This window comes from Triturus cristatus, chromosome 2_1 (genome assembly GCF_964204655.1).
Source record: "Triturus cristatus chromosome 2_1, aTriCri1.1, whole genome shotgun sequence".
Taxonomy (NCBI): Eukaryota; Metazoa; Chordata; class Amphibia; order Caudata; family Salamandridae; genus Triturus; species Triturus cristatus.
Window position 1 is genome coordinate 463,355,760 of NC_140581.1, and position 16,595 is coordinate 463,372,354.

A 16,595-nucleotide genomic window follows, 5' to 3' on the forward strand; every position below is an offset into this window, starting at 1 on the left:
GGCGTTTGTACTGAAGCCCGCCCCTCCTCTGTGTAACTGAAAGCTTTATAGGGCGCTCTGCTGGGACATCACCTCCCCTGTTTTCTTTCTGTGTTTTACTGTAGTTTATAAAGCGCTGTAAGCTGGGGGGATTAAACCTGGGTGGCGGGGTCCTTCCTGTGTTTGATTCACCAGTGCAGGAAGTGAGCTTCCCTTGTGATGATGCGCATCCTGGGGGGTCTGCAGCTTGGGTCCCTTTACAGTCTCCTCTGCAGCCAGGGCCTTGCCCGTCTTTCGACTGTTGCTGACAAGATGTCGGATGCCCCTGCAAGGGCCGCTCTTTAAACGGTGGCTTAGAGCTGTAGTGGATGAAATGACCTGAAAATGTAAGATGCCTACTCTCCTCGATGGCTCTGAATGCCATCATAACCCTCTACAACGAATAGCCAGGTGCCCTGCAATGAACCTTGGATTCTGTTCTCCCACTCTGGGCAAGGTGGCAATGGGTCGATTGTCCATCTTCCATGGCAGATAACAAATCCAGGTTTCTCTGGTATCTTGCCTTCCTGCCGTAGAGTACCAAACAAGCATTTACAATGCAACGGTCTCGGCATTGTTAAAGTTAGAGCTATTGGCATTGCTCATGACAATGCCGTTTCTTTAAATGTTTAAAAACAAAAACATAAACAAAAATAATGTCATGAGCAATGCCAATAGCTCTAACTTTACCAATGCCGAGACCATTCCATTGTAAATGCTTGTTCTTCATTTGGCAGAGTCGAGGTAGACAGGCGCTGTGAAGAATCCCCCTCTCCCTCCTGCTGAGGCTCCACTGACACTGAGGGCGACGGCGGCTCGCTGTGCACGCTTGTCCACGGCGTCTGCCTATGCCATTCCCTGTGTAATCCACATAGCGTTTGAGGAGGCAGGGGAGAGGGAGTCTTACTGTATGTGTTAGGAGATGCAAGGTTGGCAGCAGTGGGCCTCTACCAGTGTCTATAGCTAGCTGTTGCTTTGTTGTCTTCAAAGGATACATTTTAAAGTTAAGTTTCCTACAGTCAACCATTCACAGCCCTACACATTTTATCTGCAGAAGAAACAGGAAATTCCTGTTCCGCCTTTGCAGAAAGTGACCGGAACATTACAACACCATGCATACCTCAAGTTATGCGTAAACATGTTCCTACCTGAAGTTTGATAGCAGAGGGCTCCTGTTTTTGGAGGTACGCCTTCCTTTCGTTGTAGGCTTTTCGGATGAGGTAACCCCGAATGCGGGCTTGCAACATTACAATAAGGTTTTCGTTGGCAAACCATAGCTGCTCACGGTCGTGACTGGCTGTAGTCTGACCGACAATAGTCTGGCGAAAAGGAGACAATAGTCAGTTTAAAGAGAGCGCGACAAATCATTTACTGAAAGAGCTAAGCGATGCAGGCAACATGAATATGATTGAAGAATATAGCTAGAATACCGCATCACTTCTTTTTATATTCCGAGCAACACTGTTAAATCACCGACAAAAGTATACCCATCACATTAAGAGTACAAAATCTCCTAAGCACTACTGAAACACTCGCCGCTGACATCTGCTTTGGATCTACAGGGTTCGAGATGGAATCCTTGCAAAAGCAACCTGGAATGACATCCTTCTAAGGTGATCAAACTGAATATAACTAACACAGCTAATAATTAAACCAGCTACTTACAGCGCAGAAACGCAGATGAAGCACTATGATAAAAAACAAGCCTTTATTATTTTTAGAAAACTACATGTAAAGAACTTAAACCCCCCCCCCCCCAATAAATGTATTTTCTCATAAATAGTTGGATTAAGGTGCTTTCAGTCGGGTATTGTGAGATGTCAGTCGATTTAGCCAGGGATGTTTACATTTACACAGACAAAAATGCACACACACACGCGCACACACACACACTTTTGAAATTCCTCCAAATATTGGTTATTTTACAAAATATCGTGTTTTCTCTCTTATTACTCCTATCAATCCGCATTTCCCTTCCTTTCTATTGCCCCTTAGGCCCCTCACGTGCACCCTGCTTGTCCTATAATGTATTAAACATTATATGCAAGTCTGATTGTTGGAAGGTCTGAGGCTCACCACCCCTCATTTTACTGACCAAGCTACGCCCCTGAATAGCCCATAACTCCCCTATTACTCCACCTCCTCCATGTGCAAGAGCATTCTTTAGCTACAAGTTGTCTCTGCAGGAGCAAACTTGGAAAGTCCCCTTGTAATGGGGCGATACAAAACAGACCACATACAACATGGGGGAGAAACCAATAAGCTTCCTCTTAGGGCCGGCAGATGAGAAAACTGCTTGGCAAAACGCCCTATGTGAGCCAGATGTGGGAGAGAGCCTTTGCAGGCAGTGTTCTTTCAAGCGTGGCACACACGTCTGTAGTGAAACATTGATACATAATTGTTTCAATGAAAATGACTAGAACAGTCAAAAAGGCAGCCACGCAGAAAGCATATCGTGTCCATCAGCAAAAGGAAAGAACTGTGAGACAGAGGTGAGCATGTATTAGGCCGCAAGGGGCACACTCAGTTCTAGTTACTTTTTTGAGTAAGAACTTTTGAAAAGTACACATTGCAGTGAAATGAATCACCCAAGGACAATGGAGATGTTTTGGTGTGTAAGAAATATTTATTACGAATCCGATTTTACCAATAAATTGAGCTTGTAATACTTTTTTTTTTTAAAAGCCCAAGAATCAATTTTGTAGCCGTTTCCTATGTAGATATAGCAATATTTAATTTAATATTTTATTCCAATGCTTTCCTATGGAAGAGGCAACCCCTGAAACTGTGAAAATAGCCTTTCTGGCCTTTTCACTGTAAGGGCATGTTTAACACTAAACGTCTACATGTTCTACTGTTAAAAATGATGCATGGTGCCTAATGGGCAGTAACGCCTTTTTAGGGTTGACGACTTATTAATATTTATAAGGAGGGCGTTGGCCCGCCAAAAGGGGTAATTTTGACTGAATTTGCAGTTAAAGCGTGCCCAGTCAGGCTACATATGACAAGCCTGCAGCCATGTTCGCATTGGTGTTGCAGTGGGTGGCCCAATGGGTGCTACGGCCTCTGATAACATTTAACTTATGGGCCCAGGGTACCCTTTGGGTACCATATACTAAGGACTTATTGTAAGTTAAATATGACAATTTGGTGTATGCCAATTTTATCATGTTGAAAGAGAAAGCACAGGCACTTATCACAAGTTAGTGTGGGTAAAGTGCACAGGCTTCTACAGCTGGCAAAAATAGTCAAGGCAGAAATCTGGGAGTACACCACACAAAAGATGGTAATTTCCAACAGATGCTGCCTCGTCACAGATGACATCAATATGCAACAATTTAAAAAACATCTACCAGAACAAGTATTATAACAGGGGTGGGCGTCAGTAATCAATGCACAGAATATAGCAAGAACTCTCACATTTTGTTAGAGCCAGGAGCAATATACCAGGAGTTGGCCCCATGAAGCCTCACATGGATGTAGTTTGACACGAAAGTTCCACCATTTTCTCAAAAATAGCATTATGCATAGTCGGCAAAATAGTCGTGCCATGGATGCCCAAAGTATGGAAAGAACTTCCACAAGTATGCCGCCTCCAGCATCACACCAGGAATGGGCATCATCAAGACATGTATGAAGAAAACATGCCAAATTACCACCATCTGGTCAGGGGCCATCATTACACAAGGGGTGGGTATCATAGAATGCTCTGGATGTCCGCAAAATACTGTGAATTACCACCATTATGCCATAGGCAAATTCTAACAGCTGTGAGCACAGTACAACTACATATACACCCTCATACACAGGCATGGGCACTTGCACACTTCACACCCCCTTAGACAGAGAAATTCACACCTACACATTACTTTTTAACTTCTAGTTAACCTGCTCCAATGCATCCCACACTGGTTACATCTTTTCACAATACTCCTGGAGTGTGCTGCTCTATTCACCTCCCAGTACCACATCACTTCCACTCATGCTGCATTTATGGTACCACCCCCGTCTCCCCTGGTGGGAACGACAGCCCAAGGCCTGTAGCTCAGCTGACAGAACTGATACTGTCAATCATACTTTAAGTTTGACATGAAGATTTTCTCTGCAATATACACCGCACCTCCTGGAATGCTATGGCCATGATTTCAAGTCCCATTTCTCTGACAGAGCAATAGCCCATCAGCACGAAATATGCATGTCTGGTGGGTAGAACATAAACATTTGCTCTTCAGACATTCTCCGTTTTTTTGACCCCAGCCAGAACTTTCCACAAACAGAGTGTCTGGGGCTGTGCAGCACTGCCACCACGAGACGGCGGCTGCACATCTTCAGACCCTCGGAGAAAAAGGGAAAAGAGTTGTGGGCTGACAGTTCAACACCCACTTGGGTGAATTACTGCTAACCAGTGAGTGGAAGAAAACCAAACAGCAAGGGATAAAAATGGCTGCTACATTTCATGAGCACTGAGATGCATTGTTTTTTATCACATAGGACATATTATATTAGAAGTATGTAGAGCACGCATCAGGACACGTGAGGAAAGTGCATTCATTTTTCTAGGATTATATACAGGCTGTCCACTGAAACAGTGGACTGATGACAATCACAAGTAAATTAGGAAACCCGTGTTGGAAGGTTCCAGTCCGGTATTAAGAGTCATTTTCACCCTACACCACACATCCAGTAAGGAGTCTGGAACCATCAGTGAGCAGCACCCGAATGTGCCAGGACTAGTGCCCTGCTCATTACCTGCACAGTATCAAGAACAAAAGAAAAACACAGTCTCTACCAGTGTGTAAACTGTCTAAACAAAGCACGTGGACAAAGTTAAACCTTCACATGCTATACTCCCAGTGCGCGTGTCGCCGTGTATAGCTTTATGAAGAGCCACTGACCCTCAATATTCATGCTTGATATATTTTCAAGGACAGGGTATTGTATTATTAATATAAAGTTTCTACTATTTAAGGATTTGCTTCCTGTACTTTTTTGTTTTGTTGTTGTTTCATACTGCTTCTGACCCTTTGTGCTCACTCCTCTTGGCTCTCTGTAGAAGGGAGAGTCTTTCCCTGTATTGTTTCCAGCAGTGGTGACTGCCTCCCAAGTCTCATTCTGCGTCACCAGCCTGTCCCGGCGGGTGAGACACAAACTGGGTCAATGTGTGACCGCCTGGGAACCGGAATGAATAAAGAATCGACGACATGTCATGAACCAGGCCACAGATGCAGATCTAAGAGTCGCCTTCAGCTCCCCGCGTTTCACACTGGGACTATGTATTTATTTTGAGTTTATAAAGTGCAAACAACGCCCCAAGGGTATCAGAGCTCTTTACTTAAGGACTGTTACAACACACAAGCACTTCAGTTTCACTACATTAGTAAAATGCAGAGAACATCTCACAGGCAACAGCCAGGAGGATCCACTCCTACTTCACGCAGCTCATGGATACATCTCCGAGTCGCCACTTCAAGACTAAATTCAGAACTGGCTGCCAGGTTTTCCTATACAAAATCTAACCAAATACGTGGAATACTTTTGGATAATGTTACTATTTTAAAGCATTTACCAGCAAGTTTTCCCTAATTATTGACCCTTTGAATCACCGAAAAAACTCAAGATCAGGAGGAAAACAAGTTGGGATCCACTTTAGGATCTATTATGTGAAACAAGAGCAATGTTTTGTTTCACCCCTTCCCCTAAAGTGAATAATACTAAAATCAAACAAGAAGCACAGGGGATTTAGATCCGGAGAAGAAGACCTGGAAAACACACAAAAGGAAGACCACTAATGACTCAGCCGATGCGTTCAATGCAAGAGAACACAAAGGACTGGATTGCAGCCCGCTTTTTCAATGATACATTTTACCTTATACCCCTTATGATATTATTCGACATACAACAAAGGTCTGAACAGGGTCTACTCTTTTCAAGGAGATACCAGAAAATAAACGTTTACGTTTGGTATCATTCCCGCCTATATTCCAATTTACAAGCCAACACTTTGGGCCTAACTACATGCCTAATAACTACAACGAAGGTACACTAAACCTATGCTAATGCACTACACTCTATATGTAGCATGACACATCTGCTCAAAGATAATTACCAAAGCAGCAAATCATGTTCTACTTTTCCATTGTATTTTCTGCAGTATTTTTCATATAAACATACCTTATTGTCTCACACAGTCTTTGGTAAATTCTGATATGTGCCCAGGCACCTGTTACCACGCAACTGAGTTGTGAGTTATGCCGATTTGACCTCACCTGGTAAATACCAGGGGCCATATAATGGAAAGCGCCCCGGGGGCGCAATGGGCATGTGCTCCTGCTTTGCGTGCCCCCGGGGCACTTTGGTATTACAGAAAGGGGCGCACTAATATAGTGCCAATGCTATCACCAGAGGGCATGCCCTCATTTGCATGGAGGTGTGGCCCCATGGAAATGAGGCGATCCCTTTGTCTCTGCGCCCGGCATATTAGCTGTGGGTGCAGAGGCAAAGAAGCGGTCAAGAGGTGCACGGACAGTGTGCCACTTAAAAGGTGGTGCCCTGTCAGTACGCCCTGTCATAGCAGCCCTTTGGAAGGGATGAAGGGGGTTCTATGGACCCCCCAGACATTCCTTTGCAGGCAGGTACAGTCACTCACTGCACCCGCCTGCAAGGGGATCCTTCTCCCTTCTTAAAAGTGCAGGTGGGTTGCCACCTGCACAGTTAAACACCGAGCGGCTGCTTCTAAGTCACTCTGATTTTCACTTGAATGTGCTGCAGCACAACTTCGCGGCTGCCCTTGGGTCAGCGCATTCAATGTAAGGGCACACTTTCCTTGTTTGCGCGCAGCGCACCCGTTTTAAGGTGCGCCGTGGCGCAAACAGGTAAAAGTTTGCCCGGTGTGTAACAGGGCCCTTGGCGCGATAAAATCTGCACCCTCTGGCTGAATTGCAGCAGGTCATACCTGCAGATATTTAACAGGGAAAAAATTCCTGAGAAGTACCAGGCATGAGGGTTTTGGTGCAGAAAGCATCAAAATCCTCATGGTAGGACCCACCTTGGGGGCACAACGGTGAGAATAATTTCACCAGATAAATTTCAAACACAGTGGTGTTAGATTTTATTGAATAATTATTCTATCAATAAAATTCATATCTGACAGTGGGACCATAATATGTTAAGCTCTTAGACTTCGTGCTCTACTAGTTTAATTAGCTGACATGTCAACAAAATAGGTTGTGAAAGCACTAACAACCTACCCTTACAATGTAGAGTTTTCAGAACAGAACTCCGTTTTTTTTGCAGTTTTACATAGTGTGAACTCGACCTGAAGGTATTGGAGCCCTTTACATGAGCACCTGTTACATTCCGCAAGGTCACACACATTTTTTTCGGCGCAAGGAGATACAGTGATTTCCGACGCCGAGATTCGATCCTGGTTCCCCAGTTCCAAAGTCAGCAGCTCTGGCTGTAACACCACATCCTCTCTTCTAAGAGTTTGCTCATTTAGTATCAAAAAGCATCCAGCATTAGCGGGAGGAAGCAACACTTAACATTACTTCATATGACCCCCAATTATTAGATTTAGTCCGTTAATGCAAATGAAGGTTACACCAGTTTCACTGACAACTATTAAGGAAAACCACTGTAATTCTGTTAATTCTGAGAGGAGAAACATATTGCTTTTGTAACTCTTTCATTGGAATAATATGACATTCTTGCATTGATGGGCATTATTCCCCCTCTTTCACCCTCGATTGGCAAATTATGGCAAAACTTAATGTGAGCACCTAGCACAATTAGAATTTGTTCTGGCACAGGACAATACAACTGCATATCATAGGACTGTCCAACAGGTGGCAGACCACCATAAAGTGAGACTATGTGGAGGAAGATGATTTTTCGGTCTCACCTGAGCCAGCGCTTATAGCGCTGCTCTGTCGAGAGTTTTAGTAAGCGGGTTTTGGAAGTGCTAACCTAGTGGCTTTTTTCAGGCCTCCAGCTTGCGTTCGCGATATCGTGCACGGGCACAGCTGCTATCCTGGTTTCTAGCATTCCTCGCATGGCCGGCTTTCCTCCCCCTCTCTCACCCGCTCCTCCCCCTCCCTTACTGCACAGAAGAGTTTCAGCCTTAAACGTAAGGAAACACTTGGAAACGTTTCTTTCACGCTATGCCAAACCCTGTGTAGAAATACAAATCTTTTATGCAGGAAAAGCTCCACATTTTTAAACAATGATATCCAAAACAGAACTGTTTACGTGGTCACAGGGAGACACTACTTTCATTTTGCTGTACTGGCGCTCGTGGTTTGTTTACTTGTAACACGTGCAAATGCTAAGCTATTAATGAAGTTGGATGGCTCTGTCTGGCTTCGAGCCCCGTGGCGCCTGTTGTCTGTTCCCTCCTTAGTATTAGTAAATGCAGTATTTGAAGAGCAGATATTTTAGCTACTAGTAAATGTGTGGTTTTATTTAGCCTTTCTGCCCACTTGTTTCCGCTTAATCTTTGCACGCTCCTCTTTGTTCAGATTTTCAGTCTTTTTCTCTTAAATCATTCTTTTACTTTTGTCTGAGTTTCTCTCTCACTGTTTGCACCCTCACTTCTGCTCAAATCTCTTGACCATAGCTCGTTCTACTCTTAGTTCGTTTTTTCTCACACTCTGCAATCTCACTCTTCGTTGCTATTACAAGGGCACTGCCCACCTTCTATGGTGTAGTGCCTGTCCCTCGCAGCTTGTTCACTCTCTTGTTCCCCATACAAGCCCCTCCTGCCTTCACTGGCGGCTGTGGCTCCCCCTTTCACCAGTGGCTAGTGAAGTATCAGTAGATGTTGTAGCACCCAGAATAATGTGCTGCATAGCTAAATACTAACAAGGTCCCAAAGGCGAGACCTATTGGCTTTGCCAATGCTTGTTTTCATTGAGATCCTTCTGCAAACTGAGCCATCTGTTCAACAACCTACCCATGCTCAAAAGCTACAGTGTTTGGCCGAAAACTTTGACGATCCGGTGAAAACATGAGTCGGCATGCCTCGGTGAAAAAAGGTGCATGGCAGCCCCACAACAATTTGTGAGCATGCCCTTCGTAAAGCCCTTGTCATGCACATGGCACATAAGAGGGCATTCACTCAAGCCCCTCGATGATACACATTCGGCCCATACAGAGAGCAAAAAGATTGATGCTGCTGGCAAACAAGTGGCAGTGGTAGCTGCCACAAAATGGTGCCTCGCCAGTTCAACCAGCCTGCTCTCTTCTCCAGTCCAAACCAAATAATCCAATCATCAACAACTGAAAAGACAAGGAATAACTGAAGAATTCTGCCACATGCTGCTGGCCGACAGAGGATTTTGATCTAGTCCACCACTAACTCGCTGCATACTAAGACTGCTTCTTTACAAAACACGACAATCAGATATGGAATTATATTAACTAAGTCCATCCCAGCAGATCTCTCCAGCAGATCTCTCCACCATTTCTCCCTTTCACCTATGCCTTGCTCAGCACCATAACGTTAAACAAAATATCTCACAATGGACATTGCAGTACAGCAACGTATTAAGTCACTATAATCATAGCAAATCTGATGAAAGGACTTGCAGAGCGGCTCAAAGCTGCCAGTTTACTAAAAACTGTAAACTATTCGCCTATCTCTTATAGTGCTTCACCAATCGCAGTGCTAAGCACATCGCTACATAACATAACTACACCTTGGTGGCCCTCACTCACGACATGGAAACACTTCTCACACATGATCAAAACAAAGACAAAACCCTTTTAACCACACACCCTACATATAGTAGCCTGTTACCCATGCAGGCAAGCCCTTCAGCAACCCACAAATGGGTAGTAAGCGCTATATAAATATTACAATACAATACAAAAAGACGGCAGCTCTGACCGTAACACCACATCCTTCACAAATTGATCCATAGAGAAACACAAATTGTTGTTTAACTCTACCTTTACTGAAGACTTTATGGCAAGTCAATTATGGCATGACTAGAACTGAATCCTGTTCTATTTTCATTTACCTACTTATTTTCTTACCTGTATTTCTTCTCTCGTTAGCCATGTATTCTTCAGTAAAATTCCGTCGGGTTCCAGCCAAGTCCCTTCCGTCGCCTCCACATTATAATAGTAGTCATATTTATCCTTCATTCTAAGTTTGATCCATGGACCTTCATCACTGCCTAAAATTGAAAATATCGACTTTAGAAATATTAATTTCACATTTTGGCATAATGGTATGTTGGTTTCCAGTGTCAGCATGGAACTTCTGGAGTGGCAGGCACCTTCTGGCTAAGAGGACATCCCACTTCATTAATATACTGGCCACATGTACCTGCACCTTATCACCTGTGCCTAAAGCTTCCCTAACTCGGGGTGTTTACGGCCTATCTCAAATTGGATGCAACCAAAATAGATTTCAGCCTCTTAAACAATGGCAAAGTCCAATACTAAACTGAAAACTAGCTGAGCAAGCACTGGTAACGCCAATAGGTCAGGCGTTTGTTGTCAGCCTTTTGGCTTTGTCGATGATGGTTCTGTTGTGTTATGGTTTTTGTAAAACTTAACTGTCAGTGGAGCTGCCAGGCCTTTGCCAATGTGAATGAAGAAATGGCTAAAAGCTAAAATTTGCGGACCGAAAAAGCACATTATGCCATGGTATTCCCTGGCCTTGAAGGGAACTACTTTGTGTCCAGATGTCATTCTTGTGAAAGAGAATAATGCAGTCACGCACAGTGAAGTGAGGCCATGGCTGACGTGACTTGCCTACTGGCCTCAGCTGTAGTGCAGTGTTTCCCAAACTGTGACCCACGACCCACTGGTGAGTCGCATAGGAGATTTTTTGGTGTGTCGCATAAGTCCAAGCAATAAATAAAGATGTCCTTAAGTTCTGTGTTTATCTTGTCACATTTGCTGTGCTTCAAAGACAGAGGTCAAATGCCAGGCTATATCTAAGGTGGGGATTGGGCTTTACAAACTCCTTTCCCTATGCAGTCAGAGAAAGAAAAAGTAAAGTTAATTATGTGACAACCTTGCTGGGGTACACAGAAAGTGAAAGGAAAGGGTGTAGGATGTCATTTTTTGTAACACAACAAATGTAAATACCTGTAAATACCTGTGCACATTCAGCAGTTAAGAAAGCAAACATGAAGCACATTTATTTGTAATTCTGAAGTGGGATGGAAACTAAGATTTTAATGGGATCAAAACAAATCAAGACACTTTACATTCACTGAAACCCAATTTCGACACATTATAATTTGTGTGAAATATAGGTGTGTTCAAATTTAGAGGCCATTTAAATGGAAAATATGCTGTCTGTAATTGACAGTGCACTACCACACAACACATCGCCTGCCTCATGTCCATTAAAGCTAGGTGGGTTGCAAAACTTTTGTGGTTCTAACAGGTTTGGGAAGCACTGCTGCTGTGGGCCAAAGACAAATGTGAATGACGCAACCAAAGACCAGTGGAAGAAGAGGACCAGCTGAACGCCCCTATAACTAAATATGCTGCATATATAATTTTAGTGAAATCGAAAGTTCCCTTAATGTACCAAACTGCAAGCTGTTAGAGTCTTACCTATTGACGGACACAAAACCTTGCTCACTGATTTCCTGAGCACCAACACTCATGTTGTAGGCTGTCCTCCATGTCGCTGCTTGGTTTAAGTACCAGCCAATGCAATTTCAACCCCAACATTTCAACTTAAGTATATTTAGAGGCGCACTTAGTGGCATGTATCAAGTTCAAATTGCTCCATATCAATTACAAAGCCACCGACCTGACTATATTAGGCTGTACAACTGGGCAGAACATTCAATGCATTTGTATGCATATCCCACCTATACTCTTGCCTTCTGCGTTTAGTAAACCTATGGCCCTTCACACTGGCACCTACTCCTTAGTTATGTGAATTGATTTTGTTGCCATCAAGACTCTGCTCTTGCTAAATAAATACTTTAATTTCCTCCCTAGTAACACATATTTGATGTTTTAAGGGATGTTTATTGGATAAACTGGCTAACTACATTCAGGAGAGACTTGAGGATTGTCGTCAACAAAAAATGTAAAGCTGTAAAATTGAAAGGAAGGGTATAAGCCTTTACCCGCTTGTAAACATGCATTTCGACTTTATAGACAATTTGAGCATGACCCTGTTTAGGTCGAGCCTGGGCAGCGCATGTGCATGGGTTGCATTGCGAGCCATGCTGTATTGGAGTATGTACTTGAAGCCCGGCCCACTCTTCGCCCATATTTGCCATTGGCTTGTGTCATTGTCCTTCGTAAATGCTGGCTTCGGATTCTTTATTAGGCCTGTTTGTTCTTCCTCAGTACCGCCTTGTCTTCATTTGTAGCCCCCAATGGTGACAGGCCCTTTTACTTCAGTTGTTACACAGTACGTGTTCTTTAGTCTGTAAGCACTATTTTCTTTAACGAGTTTCTCTTACTGCAATAGGGTCTCTCAGTGCACAGTTGTGACCACCGACTTGTTTATTTAACTCGCAGAAAACGGGGAGCTCTTCAGGAGACATGGGAGACAGAAGTGGGCAACACAGCGATGCCGTCAAGGCATTGTCATTTACAATGCCAATAGCTCAAACTTGCGTAAATGCGAGACCTATCGCATTGCAGAGGCTTGTTTTACTCTTGGCAAAGGAGTTGGCAAGAGGGACCTGGTGAAATAAAAGCAATGAAAAAGCATTCACAAAAGGGACAATTTAAAAAAATACCTTTTCTGTTTAATCAGCTGCAATTCATCACTAGAGCTTTTAAATTAATTTTATAATATTCCTTTGAGAGCTTCACATCTTCAAAGAGGTATTGAGCAAGGGCTTATAAACTTCCTCAATCCCATGTGAAGCGGGGTTAAAAGGAGCAATCCCCTTGTAGACATTCGGGGCAGGCAGAGCTGGGAGATGTACTAAGTAGTCCTGATGTAATTCGCAGTTGGTAAGCGCCATGATCACAAAACTGAAATGTTGGGGGGCTGGCCTGAAGACAGTGGTACGGTTAGCAGCAGACGAGCCAGGGACTGGCAGTGGAGCGCTGAGGGAGGCGCCGCTGAGGGGAGCAGCTGTGCGGTTTCCATATGGGGGGGGGGATGGGGATGGGTTGTGCAGTAGGGGTGTTTCGCGGAGAGAGTGGAGCACAATGACGGGGGCCTGTGGGAATTGCAGGCCTTGGCCTTGTGATCCGGGCAGCTGGATACACAGACAGAGGCTGTCACTGACAGCAGCTGGCACCTAGGGGCGTGGAGGTTTGTCGGCAGCTGCCTAATATTTAGACCTTGAAATTTGCACTGTGGCCCCTCGCAGGCGTGAATCTCCCCCCTCCCCCCCATGGGGACGGACGGATCACTGGAGAGAGGGTAGAGTGCCCGGGGGCCTGACCTGCTTACAGTGGTACAGTTGGCGGTGCAGGTGGCAGGGGAGGGTGTAGCCTCATACCAGGTACAGAAGGATACGGACAGCCCCATGCAGGCTGGGGGGCTCTACAGCGCTGTGGGTTGTGATTGAACCGGGGTCAGCCCGCATGCCTTGCTTCCCCTGGAGCCAGTGACTAAGGATAGTCTGGGTTAAGTTGTCCAGGTAGGGTCCCCCCCCCCCCATGGCTAGTTGACTTCAACAGATGCAGCTGGGACCCCCTGCATATCTGACCAGTCTCTAATCATCTCAGTAGTGTACAATGCTAGGCAGGGCTGGTGGCGAAGGAGGCAGTTTGGTGGCCTGTGAAGAGAAGATGGATCCCACCTCGGAAGTAGCTCAGGGGCTCTGACTGTTGTTCTCCCCGCCTGTACTGTGGTTGCAGTCTTAATTGAAGGTGGTGACTGGGCAACCATCAAATGAGAGTAACGGTTAGTGAGTGTGACAACGCCATTTGAGATACACGTTGACATCTGGTGGTGCAGGTCCATGGGCAGATCGCGGGGTGTACACGGCAGAGGAGAGGCCTGCCCATCCCCGGTGGGCAAGGGTACCATGTGGAAGGTTAGACTGCAGCATGGGGTGCAGCAGACAAAGCTGGACCAGTTCACGGCAACATGGACAAGCACAGCGGGACTCGCCCCCCGGACCAAGAGGAGGGACTGTAAGAGCCGCAGGACCCTACGGGTTTCCAGATACTAGCCGCGATTCAGGCATCAAGTGCGACTGTGTAGCAGGATGTTAGCCTGTTGCTGGTGGACCTCCGAAAGGTGGCGGAGCAGTCACTGACCACAGAACAAGATGTGACCAAACTTCAGGCTGAACTGATGCACCTCTTGGCAAAGATGGCCGCATTGGAGTATAGGCCTGAAGATGCATAGGGGAGATCCAGGCGATTTAAAATCCAGTTTGTCAGCTTCCTGAAGGATGCGGAGGGTTCGGCTCCTGAACTCTTTCTTAAATGCTTGGTTGTGGCGGCGATCCCCTCGGCCAAGCTATCCCCCTTTTTTGAAGTGGAAAGGGAATATCACGCTTTGGCACCAAGGCCGCTGTCGCCTGTAGCCCCCTCACGTACAATGATCGCTAAGAAACTTAATTATAGAGCCAGGGCGCCATCCTTTGTGCGGTCCGGTAGATAGGGGGCCCCACATTCAAAAGCCATGTGGTATGCATTTTCCCCGATTACACAAAGCAGGTGCAACAGATGCGGCTGACATTTGGGGCCATGAAGCAAGAGTTGAAGGCCATGGGACTGCATTACATGCTTCTCTACCCGGCAAAGATCAAAGTCATACATAATCACTGCACACATTTCTTCACCTCATCAGAGGCGGTATGGGATTGGCTGGAGATACTAAGAGATGTTCAGATCCCAGCGCCATCCATCTGTGGCTCTGGAGATTGAATGCAGGGTCAGCAGCCGGTGGGCAGAAGAAGGCGGCGGGGTGGTAGAGCTTTCTGACCACCTTCCCAAGTGGTGGTTCGGCAGGATGGCACACTTGATTTGGAACAACACAGGCCGGAGAGGGAGGAGGTCAGAGCGCTGGTGGAAGTAGTGACTGCTACCAACTCTGTTGAGCGCATTGGGGATGTGGTCGAGGAAACTCTGGAAATGGGCAGCACCTGACACTCAACTAGATCAGCTGATGCTGGTGCCTATCCCTTTTAATAGGACGCTGAATGGACATCCCTGGTTTAGCGGGATCTTGAGCTGACTGTACGAGACAAGAGATGCGAGACTGAGAAACCCAAATGTTTCCACTGGAGCAGCTTGGCGACCTGGTCAGCAAGGTCTTTGAGAGATTTGCTGATGTCAACGGTGAAGCGGCATGAGCTGGGAAAACGGGACAGGCCACTTCCCGCAGCAGTAGTTTTTTAATTTTGGGGGGTATTTGATTTAGTTATTGGGTGATTGATATTGATGGTGTGCGCGGGTGGTGATTGTTTGTGGAGGCCCATGGTGACTGCGGTGGAGTGTATTGGTGGAGTGAAGGTGCGATTGGTGTGAGTGTGAATGTGGGCATGGGGTTGTGCTGCAACTAGCGATGACATCTATGGAGCCTTATACTGGACGCAGCTTTCCTCCAGATCATTATTGAGACTGAGAGTTGGGTACTGGCTGAGGCAATTTGTTTGGGCCTCAATGGTTATGGTATAAAGTGAGAATTTCTCATGTTCTGGGTGAGGGATGGAAGGAACTCCTGACGGGCCAGAGAAATGTAGGGGAGACCTGGGATACATTTGACTGTCTAGTCCGGCAAGACTATTGCCAACAGTTTCACAGGAAGGGGGATAAATGGGGGCACCTCCTAGCGTGGCTCCTTAAGAGGGAACACCCACCCACGGTGATCCTCTCGCTGAGACGACAGGATGGTACTGTGGCAGGGAAGCCGGTCAGCATAAATTCCCTCTTTTGGAAACACCTGGCAAATGTCTATATTGAGGTGGCGCATGACCAGCTGGCGGTAACCAGATGTTTCTTAGATGAGTTGGCATTTCCTCGCTTTACGGAGGAGCAGTAGAAAGAGCTGGAGGGAGACTTCCAGGTGGAGGAATTGAAGGAAGCAGGAGTTGGAACAATGCAGGGAGCCGGGCCCAGGTGGGCTCTGGTAGAACATTGACAGACGTTTTCTGAGTTGCTGCTCCCGTACTTATTGGAGACTCTTCAAGAGTCCAGAAGTTGTGGGGTCTTGCCGCAATCAATGCAGGGTGTCCAGATTATTATGATTCCCCAAGCCTGCTAGGGATCCCACTGACCTGGCCTTTGTCCATGTTGAGGGTTGACACAGAGTATCTCTGGCCGGTGCTGAGAAGGATGGGATTGGGGCCAGTTTTTCTGTCCTGGGTGCGATTATTATACACTTAGCCGATTGAGCATGTTCGCACCAGACAGAAGGAGTCGGAGTGCCTCCACATTTAGAGGGGCATGAGGATGCCCTTTGTCATCGCTTCTTTTCGTTATGGCGATGGAACCTTTGGTGATTTGGCTATGCCAGGACATGGCTGCGTGGTGTATACAGGTGGGTGGCAACACTAGAGGCGTCAATTTGCTTTTAGATTTGCCTGCCCTGGTCTGTGATAGGTAGAGTGGTCCTTTGCATGATGGTGTTGCTGCCGCGATGCCTGTACGTACTGCAGAATGCCATGAATTGTATT

The 16,595-nt window shown here is 45.9% G+C and overlaps 1 protein-coding gene across 4 annotated transcripts in view; it reads right to left on the minus strand.

Moving 5' to 3' along the window:
* The window catches only part of IQGAP2 (IQ motif containing GTPase activating protein 2), a 1,048,054-nt gene that overhangs the window by 235,097 nt on the left and 796,362 nt on the right, over window positions 1-16,595 (minus strand). For all 4 annotated transcript variants that reach the window (XM_085632282.1, XM_085632281.1, XM_085632284.1 and 1 more), the window contains 2 exons: window positions 10,054-10,196; window positions 1,167-1,337 (listed from right to left, as the gene is read on the minus strand). In XM_085632282.1, the coding sequence (XP_085488408.1) occupies window positions 1,167-1,337; window positions 10,054-10,196 (314 nt within the window). The remainder of the gene's footprint in view (window positions 1-1,166; window positions 1,338-10,053; window positions 10,197-16,595) is intronic.